Genomic DNA, 16,427 nt, shown 5'->3' on the forward strand with positions numbered 1-16,427 from the left:
CAATAAAACTAGGATTCACCCCTTCAATCCTGATCTTTTAGCCCCTAATAAGACTGAGGAATATATTTTGACGTTAAGAAGCGCTTATGGCAAAATACGGCATTTCATGCAAAGGTCTATGCTTCTCATTTCCAGGTATGTGGCATATAAACTAAATATTGCTTCTTTAACAGCAGGACAAGTTCAGCAATAAAATGTCAAGCGGCAAATACTCAAGAGTATCTGGGAAGCAAAATACATTAAGATAAACCCAGATTGCAAGTCTACTCTATATGAAAACAGGAACCATAAGATTACCTTTTTCACAACTAAAACAAAGATATTGCTTTATCTTCATGTTCTGTTGATACTACATATTTGACTAGGTCTGTTGTATTCTCCAAGGGCTGTAGCCTGCAGCCAAAAGAAGGCATGTAGGGTTCCTCTCTCAATACTCAACTTTTGTTTAAATAAAGTAAGATTGAAATCCTATATGCATGCACCTGGGAGCAGAGGTGGCTTGCCTGATGGGGCAGGGCAACAATGCTGGCTTGCCAGCATTGGGATCACTGCCACACACCACTTGTAAGTGCGGGGCGGCAGCAGGGAGGTCAGCATAGTGCAAGTGCACCAGTGGGAGAGCCTGAACCCTGCTGATATTCCCATTCCTTTCCCCTCTGCCTCCCAGTAAGCAGCAGTGACTCCACCCACAAGGTGATCCACTTCTGCCTGCGAGTAAGTCCCACTGAACTAAATGGGGTTTACTTCTGAGTAGGCATGAATAAGACTGCAATGCAAGTCTCTCTCACTTTGATACAGTGGTACCTTGGTTTACGAACTTAATCTGTTCCGGAAGTCCGTTCTTAAACCAAAACCGTTCTTAAACCGAGGTGTGCTTTCCCTAATGAGGCCTCCCACTGCCAGTGCCCTTCCACCATTCAGATTCCGTTCTTACACCGAGGTAGAGTTCTCAAACTGGGACACTACTTCCAGTTTTGCAGGGTTCATATACGGAATAGTTCATAAACAGGGCTGTTCTTAAACGGAGGTACCACTGTATAGGGAAAAACATGAAGGCAGTATTTGATAGAAATTATGAGAAAACACTAGGCGATTATTATTATTATTATTATTATGAAGAAGAATTATTGTATTCAATGTACTGTATTTTGCGCCCCATAGGATGCACCTAGGGTTTTTTTTGGGGGGGGGGAATAAAGAAAAAAAATTCCCCCCCCCAGGTGCGGGGCTGGAAGAACCAGGTCGGGGAACAGCGGGAAGGCGCGCTCCGCCTCCCCGCTGTCCCCCGAGCTTGTGGGGCTGGCGATGGGGAGAAGTGCGCTGAGCCCGGGACTGCAGGCAGCTCTGCGCAACCCTCGGAGCTGGTCTCCCGAGGGTTGTGCAGAGCTTCCTGAAGCCTGGAGAGCGAGAGGGGTCGGTGCGCAGCGAAAGCCTGCATTCGCCCCATAGGACGCGCACACATTTCCCCTTCATTTTTGGAGGGGAAAAAGTGTGTCCCATAGGGCAAAAAATGCGGTAATCAACATGCTAGGTTACCCTCATTTATGTTGTGGCTGCTCGGCAATGATTCTCCATCCCCTAAAGGCCCCTCCTCACCAGCGTTTCCTAATACAGGTCTGCATTCCCATTGATTTTGTAGCAGACAAAGCAAGCAAAGCTCTGGTTATTATTAACTGGCATTGTACTCCAAAACAAAATCACATAAAAACATCACTTATGTTTTGTGCAGTATTATGCAAGATACATATTTTAGCTATAAATAAAATTAAGTAATTGATATGAGGCAGACCGCTTGACTCAGCAGACTGGAAGAGTAATGCTGCTGGTTTTACTATGCACTCAGATTATTGGCACACATAACTAGGAGGTGAGAGGGAAGAGAGATTGCTGGCAAAGCTTTACCCCTTTAGCTGCATCCAGTAAAGAAATTTCAGGTATAGGGAATGAACAAAAGGCTAAGCATTTCAAGAGTTAACAGTGTTGGTTCATTACATACATTATAGATGGGAAGTCTTCTACATATACTTTTGTGCTGATCTGTGTGGCTGAACTGAATAAACTGAGGCAGCAATAGATAGGTAAACATGAATCAGCTTGAAGTCTGTGCTAACAAGCTACACAGATAAAAGTCAATAATATTGCTCCTGAATTAGAACTGTCTATTGTAGAGGTTCTCAAACTATGGTCTGTGGGCTTCATTCAGGTAGAAGATAGACTGGGGAACAGCTGAGAATATCTGTACTTGGCTCTGACAATGGAGACAGGTGTTTTGATTAGGACCAGATATGTCGAACAGGCTAACAACTGGCCTAGGCTGGGATTTATGGATCAATCAAAATAGCTCAATTGGTAGAGCATGAGACTCAATCTCAGGGTTGTGGGTTTAAGCCCCATGTTGAGCAAAAATATTCCTGCATTACAGGAATATGGACTAAATGACCCTCATGGTCTCTTCCAGGTCTACAATCCTGTGGTTCTATTTTACATGTGTTCTTTCATAAAGCCATTCTACCCCATTTCCACATTAATCTGCAACCTTAAAAAAAAAACCCTCACAAAATTGTATTAAAATATATCTTTTATCTAAATGTATGTATTTCCAAATGTATTGCTGACATATATTTTAAAATATGCATTTTAACACACCAGCACATTTTTTTCAGTCAAGAATTCTACTGCAAAAATTGGAAAGGTGAATTATTTTGGGAGGTGCAGATCACAACTAGCCTAGGGACCATGATTTTCATTGTTTTGATGATGGTAATGATGGTAATGGTAATGATGGTAATGATGGCACTGAATAACAAGAAGTTTATAAAGAGATCTCCTGAGATCTCCAGCAATGATCATGTGGTCCATGAAAAATGGTTGAGAACTGCTGCTGAATTTAAATTATAAAAAAGAAACCATCAAAAAAATTAAAATTAAATCAAAGTACTTTGCAAGAACAATACATTTCCTAGCATTCCCAATCACAGTGAATATGAGGCACTTCATTGCACGGATGTTAACAAAATCATTTTTCTAGAAGTCATGACCTGAAAAATGTAGTGTATGAGCACTATCAGCAATACAAGCTTTCAATCACAGATGAACCATCATACAATTATAGATCACACCAGGGCAGTTCTCTCTGGTGTAGAAATCTTACAAGTTTTATCACAGCATCATAAATAATTCTATCTTATTTTGGCTCCTAATTAAATATCTATAGTCAATTTTAATTAACTGATTGCAATCAATTATCCTTGCCTCTAGATGTTGGATTAAATTACTAATACAAAAAAAAAAAAAATCACATCAAAGACTATGCAAAGTTATATGCACACTGAAGTATTTACCTGAAAATGGTACTAAGGATAAAGAACAAATGTTCTTAAGAATTAGAAGAAACCAGAATATACTGAATATACTGAAAGGTATTGTTAAGATAAGAGATAAAGTACCTGTCCCCAAAGTTTGATTTTAAAGTCCTTCCCCATTTATGTGCAAGACATGTGTCCCAAATCTATAAACATTGCCAAAACCATGAAACTTAATTCCACTACAAAATTATCTTGAACAAAAGTGACTTCCTGAGCTAAACGCCATCAGAATGTAAAAGCCACTTTACTCCTGCTCATGGTTATTTCCTATGAAATCCATGCACATCTTGCTTTCCCTGCTATTGTTTTGTACACAGTCTTCACTAGGTAGTATTTCTATAGAAGAAAAGTCCCCTTTAAAGTCAACTCTTTATGTAAATTTTGGGATCGAATCCACAACATTGTCTTGCTGTACAAGCAAGTCCCCAGCCACCGCAAATTGCAGGGTGGTGGTCCAGAAATTACATGGGCTTCCTGCTTCCTGTAGCTAAGAGGAGCTGCTCAAAAGTTCCCATTGGGGAGCAGCAAACCAGGATACCCCACACCATGGATGGGTGCTGTTGTGTACTAATTAAGTGTTCTGTAGGGATGAGGCACTGTTGTAGACTGGACCTAATAAAATACTAATCTGAGGTCCAAAAGTCTTTATTTAGAAAGTTATACAGTCTTCTTAATCACCAAACTCTATATATAGATAATCAAATTATATGCCTGGGTAAGCTTGCAGAAATAAAACTGTGTTCAGCCTGTTTCTACCTAGAACAGTATAGTATGTCTATAGGCAATGAGTTCCAAAACATGAACCACTAAAAGATTTGCAGAATGAACATTACATGGCCCTTGTATAATGACGCATGGGACTACACAGATTAATGTTAGAGTGTTTTGAAAAGTAACTATTCTCTATGCAGTTCTGGAACCTAAGTGGTTAGCATACCTCAGGAAATACTTTTTATTTATTCAATTTATATTCCAACCTTCCTTCCAAAGGAGCCAAGGGAGGTACTTCCCTTTCCTCACCAGGGGTTATGCCAAGGCGGGAGTTGGGATCAAGTCAGCAATAATTCACAAGGCGTCAGTGAAGTTCACTCTTTATTCAAAGGAACAAAACAGCTCAGGCCTAGTGATCACAACAACTCTTCCCAGCATGTCTTGCCTCAATGAGACAGTTCTCACTGCTCTCTAAGTTCCCTCCTCCACCAGCAACCTTTGGCTCCTTTGTTCTGTCTTTCTTTGCTCTGCCTTCTTCATATCTTCAGCCCTCGTTGGTTGCAGCAGGATGGGGAGATTCCCTGACTTCTTCAGCAGCCTGACTCATCTCTGTCTCCTGTCTCTCCATCCTCCTCCTGTCTCTGATTCTGGATTTATCTCTGCCACAGTCCCTTCCTGCTCTTCTTCCCTCTTCAGCTTCCAACACCTCCTCCTCCCAGTCTGCCCCCTCTTCTCCCTATGACCACTCATTGTTGTCCTGCCATCAGTCCCCTGGCTCTGAGCCTTCTTCCCTTGGGGGCTCCCCAGCTGGTGCCTCCCATTCCTCCTCTGCATCCAGCCAAGTCCATGACAGCTTATTCAGTAATTAAACCAGCCAGAGAGCTATTTTCCCATAGTGGCACCAATACTTTGGAATGCCCTCCCAAATGTGACCCACTAAATTACCACTTTAAGCTATAAATCAAAACTTTTATTTATTGCAAAGCCTTTTAGGGCCATGGAATTTATTGATTTTAATTACTTTAATGAAGTCTATCATTTCAAGAGTTTAAAAATTGTATTATTAGAAGAAGATGTATTGGTTTTGTTATTTTATTTTTTGATTTCGTATGTTTACATTTTGCTGGAAGCTGCTCAGAGCGCCTTTGGTGCAAAAACAAGGGGGGAAATGTAAATCTTAATAATACATGCTATCATCTACTTCAGAAGAACTATGTACATGAAGGATGTTACAAACGTTGTTTTATCACTGAAGTATCAGTGCCTTATTTTTATCTTTAATCACGGGTCAACTGGAAATGTTGACATGCTCCATCAATACAAATAAGATTTTAGGCAACAACACCTCAAAAGGGTTAGGATTGTGAGCACAGGCTATGCTGCTTTAAGAGCTGTGAAAACTTGCTGCATTATATCTTCCAAGAAAACATATTGGTGGAATGATAGTCTATGGAAAACTTCTATATTAATGTCTTTAAAGGAAGATTGCCTTTTCATAATTTTCCATTTGTGGATTTATGGTTTTTATTTTTTTTTATCACCACAGTTTAAATGGCATCTTCCATTATCTTCTAGAGGCACCAGACTTCTTCAGAATCCCTCACCTAGCAATTACGTTATTGCAGATCTTGCCATCTGCCAGATCCTACAAGCTGCTGCAGTTTGGCATTTCCCTTCCATTGCATAACATTCATAGTTTGTTTGTTTTTTAATTGCATGCATTACAGACTCTATCTGGGATGTTCATAGGGTATTTTTTATTTGCAGAACAATACCAGGTAAAACTGCAAACCGTAATAGCCATTATGATAGAAAGCATCTGCGTACAACTACAGAGAATTAATAACCTTATATTGTCATTGTAATGGCAATGTAATTCTATTTGGAACAGAGGAGAATATGGTACTTTGGGGGAGGGGAGGGGGAAACTAGTAAAATGGAATTGCAGTCAAAGTATGACACTGCACCAAACCTCCTGGTGACAGCACTGTTTCTTTTAAAGAGCTCACCATCTGTTTAGGGGGAAAGTTTTTACGAAATGGAGTGGTTAAACTGCTGGATATCAGATACTCAATACCGGTGACTGTTGCATCCCTGTCCTGCTTGTGGGCTTCCCATAAGCATCTGGTTGGCCACTGTGAGAACAGGATGGTGGAACTACATGCATGACTCTTCTTCCGTTCTTAGTCATGTCATCTGTTCTCAACTGTGAAATGTGCAGGTACCCAATATGCAGGCAAACACCACCAACTAGCTTCAGTCAGTGGTCTAACTCATGTGCAAGGTGAGAAAGAAAGGGCGGCTTACTGCGAATGAGCGGCATAGCGGGTGCACACTGCTCAGCTGGGTCTACTTTGCTGCTCCCTTTCTGGAGCTGGGAAGCGAATCGCAGAGCAGCTGCAAGCCAGTGTTTACGCTTTCTTTATTCTAAGCACGCCACATGCGGTAAGCCAAGAACAAACATTTCTTTCAGAACATGGCTTGCCATTATGTGCAAACTGGGAGAGGGGCATTAACAATCCAGTTTTAGACTTACTCCTGATGCCTAGTGTGTCCAACTAGAAGTTCGTTCCTGATGAGCTTGCGGGGAAATGCTGCTTGAATGAGCTGGCAAATGCCGGACTTAGCTGGACATATGCCAGTGACCTGGGAAGGAGAATGTTCCCTCCTGTGCAGTAGTCCCTTCCTAGCTTGGCAATTCGCACCAGGTAAAGCATTTATGCTGAGGCAAGTATATGTTCCACAGAATGAATTTACAGTTTTCCTATCTACATTAACACACACACACAATTTATTTTCTTGGCCATAATGTATGCCAATTCATTATAGAAAGATACTGTCTTCAAGTCCCCAAGAGCTTACCTCTCTTTTTGAATTATAGATATTTAAATGGATTTAGAGAACATTTGTTCTTTAGCTTTAGTACCATTTTTGGGTAAATACTCCCGTGTGCATATAACTTTGCATGGTATCTGAGTCTTTGATGTGATTTAGAGAATCAAATGCTGCTCTTTACATATGGATGTCTATGGCAGTCCTAAATTGTATTTTCTGATTGCCAACTTTGGTATGGATTCTGCCTCTGGATCATTAATAACTTTACATGTAGAAATTCAAGTGATGGGGAAAGCCATGAAAATCCTCCCCTAATTTATACATATCAAACTTCTGTTCAAAGCACAAGAGCAGGCATAGTAAAGGCATTGGGGGGTCACTATGCCTTCATTATTGGTGGAGCTAAAACACATTATTTTATTTTTAAAGTACTATGGGTCGGTTTCTTAGTATCCTTACAGCTAACTCACTACTCATCAAATTGTAAAACACTGATATGCTCAGTTCTGAAACATGTTCTAAACAAGCTACAAAGAAATCCAACAGTATCAACAACACAATGCTGGTATTAGTACCAAAAAGGGGTGGGGGTGGGGAGACAGAAGGTTATCTTCCAAAATGAGAAGAAACAGATTAAGTTATCTCTCACAAACCATTTAATAATAACAAATCGTATGTTGCTATTCGAAGAGTTCTAACCAAGTTATTTCTGGTATGTTCCATGTATGAAAAAAGCCACCGCATTGTCCAGGATACTGGTTAGCTGAAACAGCTATTTCATCAAGAGCATCTGTCATGGCAGATGGCCAATTCCCCCCCCCACCCCACCTCGCCAAATCAGTCTTTAAACAGCAAGAAGCTACACATTTTTAGCTAGCACTTGAAAATATAAATTTGCAAGTCTAAACCTATAAACAAGTACTTGTGTTCCCCAATTAGAAAACACTGTCTACAAGTGTAACAAATGCATTTTTCCTCTTAAACCTACTCTTCAAAAAATAACTGATGAGATGGTAAATCTGTGTCTAAGTGGTACTGCTTCAGGCTACATGTGCTGGCTCCCTTGCAAAATATATACATTCATATGCTTAGAAAGCCAGAAGATCAGGGAGGAGACTAGTTTGGAACCCTCTGCACTAATGTTATGAAGTCCCAGTCCTACCTTGTAGATGTAAAGGACAGGCCATTTCCAAACAAAGCATGCACTCTATCATGCTCTATTTTGGTGTTGTGTGGAAGACAATATGAAGAAGTGAAATAAACTAAAGTGATACAGAGGAGAACATGCCTCCCACTGCATTTGTTGGTGAAAACTGGGCCTGAGAAGCTTTGAGATGGAAAAAGAGCATTATAAACATTAAGAACAGGGGAAAGAAATACTTCAGTACCAGCTACTACAGTGTTGGTGGCTGGGTTTGTTACCCATGCTGATTTAGCAGCAATTGCTATAGGCACTGGCAAAGTCCCTGCGTGAATTATAAGCGGCAGGTGCACTGATTGAACATGACAGTCAGTCACAAAAGCCTCCACATAGAAGCGCCTTTCATATTACTCATAAGAGCAGGATTCATGTCATACCCTGCAGACTTTCTCTGTACATATGTATAATGACTGCAAACAATATCTGTATCTGTTTTGTCTTTCCATTATTTGAGTATGACATATGCAGTTTACAGATCCAAATATAAAGGCATAAAGATGCCAGGATACAGAGAGGGCAAATTATAAAACCATCTGTCAAACTCAAAAGGTATCAAGCCGATTAAAGTGGATTAAGAAAGAAACTGTAATGCTGCCAGTATATAACTGGATGGCAAGGTAACATCTCCAGTTTCTGCAACAGAAGTATAAAACCTTATCCTGGAACCCAATCTTCTTTCATTGCCATAGTTATAACCAAATTATCTCCCACAACACCTTTTCAAGGCCAAAGACACAGAATATAGCACCTTCCCCTGGAAATTCTGTTTCCCCAGACTGGAAGCAAAAATTAGCACATGATTCATAAAGTGCAAGACATTTTGCGTATATGACAACAACAACAATAATAAAAATAATTTAAAAATTACAGTACCTCACAGTGAAATCATAGGAACAGGAAGCTAATACAGTAGCATGAAATGGTGAAAACTACAAAGAGATAAAGATACATATATTAACAGCACAAATATAGGAGAGAGATATATACCGTATTTTTTGCTCTATAAGACACACCAGACCACAAGACGCACCTTGTTTTTGGAGGAGGAAAACAAGAAAAAAAATATTCTGAATCTCAGAAGCCAGAACAGCAAGAGGGATCGCTGCACAGTGAAAGCAGCAATCCCTCTTGCTGTTCCGGCCTCCGTGATAGCTGTGTAGCTTGCATTTGCTCCATAAGACGCACACACATTTCCCCTTACTTTTTAGGAGGGAAAAAGTGAGTCCTATAGAGCAAAAAATACGGTAAGTTAACTAAGAAGAGAATTTTGTAAAGGGTCATTATAAAGTATATTACTCAGTACAAAGACTGCTTTAAAGTTATCAGCTTCTATTTTATTATACAGTAGAAGCACCCAACAGCTCTACCATAAATTAAGTTCTCAACTCCATTTAAAATCCCTTACATGACAGTCTCCCAAGGTGGCTATTACATTTTCCCTTGGGCTGCAGAATGAGCATGAGTTCTCAACCTATGAATGGTCAAAGTGTTTAAATGCTCATCCCAATTCAGCAGCAGTATCCTTTTCCATTCTGTATCATTTCACAGAACATTTAAGAGAGAGATATACTCTATACTGCTACTCTATACAAGGCCATATTTTCTTCCAATACCCTCTTTTAATTTAATTACTATTATTAAGAAAACTGGATTCAAGCTTGAAATCTGGCAACAGCACAAGAGTCTCATAATTTCACCCATAAGGGAGAGTAGATATATTATTATAGTTCTTGGCAGACACAGTGGGGATGAAACAAAGGCTGCGGCAAAGATAGGAGCCAAGAGCCAAACTCTGTCAACCTCATTTCTGGCTCTTACACAATTAAAACTGTAACTCATCATTTTCAAGCACGTCAATGGTGAAAAATAATAATTTTCATTCTCCTCACCACTGCCACCCAGCAAAGTTTATAGTCCTAATATCCTTTCATCTCTCTCTCTTGTTTTAAACAAGTAGCAAGAACTTCCAAAAGATATCTGAAATAAGTTCTATATTTCATCATAGCAACCACTTCAGCATACTATCTGAAAGTATCAACAAAAAAAGTGCACTTTATCCACAAGATGGAAGCAAGGTACTTGCACAGGGACTTCTTTGCACAATCACCCACTGAAGTGGCTGTGGTCCAAAGAGTTACTTAGGAATACCCAAAGGGTAGGCAAGCCCAATGGGAGTGGTGTGGTTTTTCTTCTGAAGAGCAGATTCAGAGGGGACCTTCTGGGCCATGGTGGCCTGTCTATGGAATGTGCTCCCCAGTGCAGAACTAGGCACAAAAATGGAGCCAGGTTACTGCCAGACTTTAATCATAAAAGTGATTCCAAAACAAATGTTTAACGGGTGTCTGTGCATTCATTAACTCCATTACACAGACTGCCTATGTTAGTGATATATGTACAGCAAACTAGAAATCTAATCATATTTTTTTTAAAAAAAACTTACTTTGAGTCTTCTTATAGCATATGTATGCCCAAAGAGCTTGAATACTGGCTGTCGGATGTTCCTCAAATCCCAGCCTTTCAAACTGCAGTCAACAGCACCTGATACCAGCAAGTTCTGGTAATTTAATAAAATGTAGAATGGGTTAAAGTAAATATATGTGTAGCTTTCAAATGCTAAACATAAAGAACAGTTGTTAACAGTACAATCCTATAATGTCTCCTCAGAAGTAAGCCCTATTGAGTTCCTTTTTTTTATATACTGCATAATTCTTAGAGGCTTACAATTTACTACACCAAGGTGTTGTACAAAAATGGGAAAATAGATCAAATAAAGGCAATATAATGTCACAGAACAATATAAATCAAGATTCACTCAGGCACAATGTTAGCTGGGACAGAAATTAACAATCCTAATCCTAATCAGTGGGACTTCCAGGAAAATGTGTATAGGAGTACAGCCTCAGACAAATACTGGTATCAGTCTAGAGTTGACAGACAGTATACGTGATTGAGAGAAATGCTTTAAATACTAGAGTAGTGTTCTTCAACCAGGCGTACACACCAAGGGGGTGTGTTTGTCAGTGTTTCCAAAAATATGTGTAAGATAAGTAAAAAATTAAAAGATCAATCCACAGCTAAAGTTGAAGTCAGTTACTTTAAATCAATATCCATATTCTGTTTTCCTTGCCTTTATTCACTCTGCCTCTATATCCCCATTACTTTTAATGTAAATGTGCAATTCTATTCGTGGACTCCCTTCGTGGAATATGTGTCCATTTTGTCATTACTAACAGCTAACACTGCTGAAAAATTTGAGAAGGTTTATGAACTTTATATAGCATTACAAATAGGTAGGCAACAGGTAATGTTTAGTCTATTGTCTAAGTAACACTGAACTTATATATGATTAAAATAAGACTTATGCGTCCAGGTAGAATTTTTCTAAATAGTAGCCTATTGGATGCTACTTGGATGCACATGTTCAGACAATGAACAACAACCAACAGGAATGCCAATGAAACCAAGATGTCAATCGCACAAACTCTTAATTCTAGAATCAATACAAGGACACCTCTTTGGAAGGGCAATGATCAACACTTATGCATAAGGAGTTCAATCTCCTCCTACCATAATGATGTCATTACAACATCATATGATTGACAGGTTGTCAAAGTTGCGCAGTTGTCAAAGTTGGCCTGCAGTGTGGGGCCGATATAGATCTGGCCCGCTAGGCCAAAAAAGGTTCCTCACCCTGACAATGGTGTTCTTCTGGTTCTCTCATAGGGGTATTAATTAAACAAGTAGCAAATTAAGGATAACAATAGAGAAGTTAAATATTCATTTTTTGTAAAATAATATTGATAGTGGCATTTTAAAAGGGGAGAGCAATTTTAAAGTAAGAGTTAAGCAAGTGCTTATGTCTCTCCCAGTGAAATCTGTCCAAAGTACTTAACTTTAGCAAGTTCCTTGTCTATACGTTACCAAGCCAGCCAGAAACATGACCACTGAAAGTTTAGAAATATATTGTTTCCAGCTATCATACCTGATCATACTTGCACCAATCACAACTTAAAATTTCTGCCTGGTGAGCAGGAATGATCACTGGGGGTCTTGGCGATTTTGCATCCCAAATTCTTAAAGTCTGGTCACCTGAAATAGAAGCACTAAAAAGTAATGCTTTTCCTGTTTCCAATACATATCCTATCCACTCAATTCTTCATATAATCACAATGGTGAAGCTTTTAAGCTTGCACCTAGGAAAGCTTACAAATCAAACACCACATGCAAAATAAAAATGAATAAGAAAGCTACAAGATGGAATTAACAACAGTAATTCTACATTTAAAAAACAACCAGTGCAAGATTCAGCCTCGTTTCTCATTGTTTGCGTTTATTCCTTGTTTTGGTATGCATTTTTTGTTTGTAAGGATATATGATTTGGTCAATATCAACAACCTGTGTAACATTTTTAAAATCCGCTAAGTAATTATAATTTTGTTAAAAATAAAAGCCATACCAACTACTATTGGCCCAACAGACACCCTTAAAATGGTTCACAGTATAGACAGTAAATGCACAACTGCAACATCAAAACATACAGTAGAGAATCCAAATTCAGTTAGAACTCAGTTATATCAACCACTTGCTTAAACATTAGACTACTCCAATTGCTCTACAAATATTTATAAAATTTCCTTGCCCAGCACCATTTATCCTTGCCCGCTGCCCAGCTCTAGAACTAATCTAATCTATAACACACAGAGATGTATATGCAATGAGTGCCTCCCTGTTCAATAAAAGGAAAAAGGAAACTGGGCACAGGCCTGTTTTGCTGCAACAGTATCAAAGAATGGTTTTCCCTTAAAAGAGCATAAATGACAATAGGAACCCAATTCAACTAAAACTTCTAACCAGTGATAAGCATAAGTGTTATGTAGTGGTAAAGAACGGTCAAGGGCTTATTAAAACAAGCTGGTGATCTGCCTTCATCTGTAGAACTGTACCCCTACTACTTTGGACTCCATGGCTCAAAACCCCTGTTGCTGCTTCAAAACCTATTTGTTCTGCCTTGTATTTTCATCTTTATCCCAGTGATATAACCTAAGTAGCTGCTGTGTATCAACTCAGACCATTGGTCCATCTAACTCACTATTGCTGACACAGCCTGGCAGCTGTTCTCCTGGGTTTCAGGCAAGGATCTCTCCCATACTTACCTGGAGATGCCAAGGATTGAATCTGGGACCTTTTTGCATACAAAGCACATGCTCCTCCAGTGAGCTACAGCCCTTTCCCAGCTGCAATGCAAGTATTTCCCAATATTGGTACTGAACATGTTCACCAATCCCGTTGCACCACAATGCTGCTATTAAGATTTCATTTTGTGTGATAAATGACATGACTCTGGGCAATATCTATGTTATAAATCCTGATTTTAAAAAGTAACAAGGATTAAACATTAAAAATGGGAAAAAATGTATGAGAGGATAAAGTAGTGACTGGTTAACCAATGGCAAAAATTAGAAAAAAGTAAAGTTCAGAAATGATTCTGTAGCTGAGGGTTCAGAAAAGTCTGAAGAAGTGAGACTGCCAGATGGAAGTGGGAGGTTGTTTCAGCCACTGGGAACAATTCAAGATGAGATACAATTAAAAGAAAATCTGTTTTATGTCAGCATTATACTTGGTGGAAAATTGTCATAAGGCAACAGTTTTTGATGATAACCCACATTTTGCTGCCCAGAATACTTGACAGTCTGCCTTTAACTGATTAATACACACACAAACACAAACACTTGGATGTAGTACAGAAGCGAAGGAGTATGAGTATTTTTGGATATCTGTGACACAAGGACACCTGGAGAACAAGCAACCGTAAACAAAAACTAAACATTTTGCAATCCTATCAAAGCCCTAGTCTAGATGAGACAGGCGGTTGACACAATTGTCCCTGATTATTCTCTCTAGCATTGTAGGGCCAGGGTGGCTCTTTCGTACTTCAGAATACTATGGGCTTTGAATGAAACCAGATGAAGACAACAGAACACAGATCTCTCCTGGCATTTGGTAGTTAGTGCAGAATGCTGCAGTACAATTAATGACAGAAGCAATACCTTGTAAGCATAAAATACTGTACCCTCACTCAGAGATACAAACTGGCTGTCAATTGATTACTGGGCCATATTCAAGTTGATACTCTTAATGTATATAAAGTCCTCAACAGCTTGGGACCAGTTAATGTGAAGGACTGCCTCACTCCACATGCGCCCAAAGCTATTATGTTCAAGTAATAATATACTAAAGGTTGTTAAATAAATAAATAAATTTTCCTGGTATTGATGACTCAGAAGACTGGGATAAGGCATAAGCCCAAAGCCCACGTGGGAACAAATTCCTAGAAGATGGGGTGAATTCTGGTCCAACGGTTTCCCACCACTTACCAAAACGCATGTCTGCACAAGTGCAGACAGCTATGTGTTCTCGCCTAAGGGCACAGGTGTTCTTTGCAGCCTCTCTTTCCCAAGGGTGGGAATGAATGGTAGCAGTCTGGAGGGAGCCACTGCTTGTCCTGTATTCCCGAATCACTAATCACAGTTTACTGAAATGGATAGTGGTTTTTTAACAACAACCCTGACATGGCAGCCTGTACCTGCTGCCAAGAAATGTCTATTGGCTATAGGATGTAGCAGTAGCATGTAATCTTGCTGGTGGCAAAGAATCAGAATCAGGTTTTTTAAAAGTCAGAAAAATAAAATCCGAGAAGATCACAGCAGGTTATTTTTATTGGCCTATATCCAAATAACTGCAATTAGTTTAGCACACTGAATGAAGATTTGAACTTGTTTTTCTCACAGAAACCCCCACCCTTAGGACTGGCAGAAGTTTAAAGCATCCTCGGGGAAAGTGGCCTAGTGGACTCTCCCCACCATGGCTGCCCCAGCACTACCCTAGCAATTGCTACAGCAATGGAAAGAAGTGTTTAAAACAACACTAGTACTTATGGCCCAGCACGGTTAGAAAAATGGCTTAGCTGGGTGTCCGCAGCTGCCACCATCTTTATTTTCCCACAATTCCTCTGGTCCTGCTGTTGTGTTTCTATGTTGAGGGCTGGGCTCAGAGGCACTGTGGGAAACTTAAAAAATGGCTGTGGATGCAGGCACCCAGTTGATCACCTCTCCTATCAGTGGTGGGCAGTAAAACTAAAAGGTCAAACTTAAAAAACAACAACCACCACCCATGCAGATATACATGAAAGGCATGCCCGCAAGAGTCTGCTTGGCCCTGCTGATCTACATGGTCTTTCACGCCACCATGCTAAGTTCCAACACTGGGCCTGACCTCGCAGGTTGCAAACTGAGCTAAGTTTCATAAGCAGTTTGTGAAATGGCATGGTAAAGTAAAAAGATTCCACTGGGCATGCCCCAGCAATACTGGGCTCATTCATTCTATTTCTCTCCTGAAACAAAAGTCTGGCCCATTATCTACTTTGATGCTTAAGCAAAGGCTAAGCAGGTGATGAGCTGGGCCTAAGATGTATCTGGGCAGGGCCGTCTTCACCCAATGGTGTAAGGGGTGTGGGGCACCCAGGCACCAAATTCTGGGGGGTGCTAGGAGCCTGCTGCTGAAGCTGCCTAAGTGTACTGTATTGAGCTGCTATGTGGCAGTGGGGTCAGCAGCACCTTTGACACAACTGATCTCACACCGCCTGCAGGGAGAGCTCTCTGGAAAGTCTCGCTCACCAAAGCCGAGAGGAGGGAGAATGACAAGAAAGAGGGAGAGACAGACAGAAAGAGAACACGCTTATCTAGCGACGGGAGCGTGCACCGGCTCCAAAAGAAGAACTCGTATACGCTCGCAAGGGCCCTCCCAGCTCCTCTGGTAATAAGGCTGCTCCAACAATGAAAAGCTCTCCCACGCATGCGCACAATGCCCGCCCGTCTCATCTTTCAGACACCTCCCTATGACCGTAAGTGCATGTGTGGAGTCTTTACACCAACTCCCAATGTGTTCTTTGTCTTCTTCAGAAAAGCTGGTTTTAAACAAAACACACACACACAAACTCCTTTTGGAGCCGCACAGGCGTGAGCGCTATTTATTAAATGATAATAGTGACATAAGCATAATAAAAGTTAATTTGGGGGCTAAACTAAATTTGGGGGTGCTAGGTGGATCTTTGCACCCCAGCGGCACATGCTAAAGACAGCCCTGTATCTAGGTGAACAAGAGTAAAAAAGGGTTGGGGAGGAGTGAGGAGCATTTAACTGCTGTGGGTAGAAAACTAATGCAACTTGCTGTCATTATTCTGTTAAATTTCATTAAATGGATGGTGGTAGGGGGTTCTACGGCATAAGCTGAATCCTTCCATTGAGCACTGGTGGGCG

At 40.3% G+C, this 16,427-nt stretch overlaps 1 protein-coding gene across 1 annotated transcript in view; it reads right to left on the reverse strand.

Annotated features, from left to right (window-relative positions):
* PEX7 (peroxisomal biogenesis factor 7) overlaps positions 1–16,427 on the reverse strand; it is a 52,819-nt gene that overhangs the window by 14,808 nt on the left and 21,584 nt on the right. The window contains exons 6-8 of the mRNA XM_079970974.1: positions 12,095–12,201; positions 10,553–10,666; positions 8,986–9,041 (exon numbers count right to left, since the gene is read on the reverse strand). Coding sequence (XP_079827100.1) covers positions 8,986–9,041; positions 10,553–10,666; positions 12,095–12,201 — 277 coding nt within the window. The remainder of the gene's footprint in view (positions 1–8,985; positions 9,042–10,552; positions 10,667–12,094; positions 12,202–16,427) is intronic.

This window comes from Podarcis cretensis, assembly GCF_951804945.1.
Source record: "Podarcis cretensis genome assembly, chromosome: 3".
In the NCBI taxonomy this organism is placed as follows: domain Eukaryota; kingdom Metazoa; phylum Chordata; class Lepidosauria; order Squamata; family Lacertidae; genus Podarcis; species Podarcis cretensis.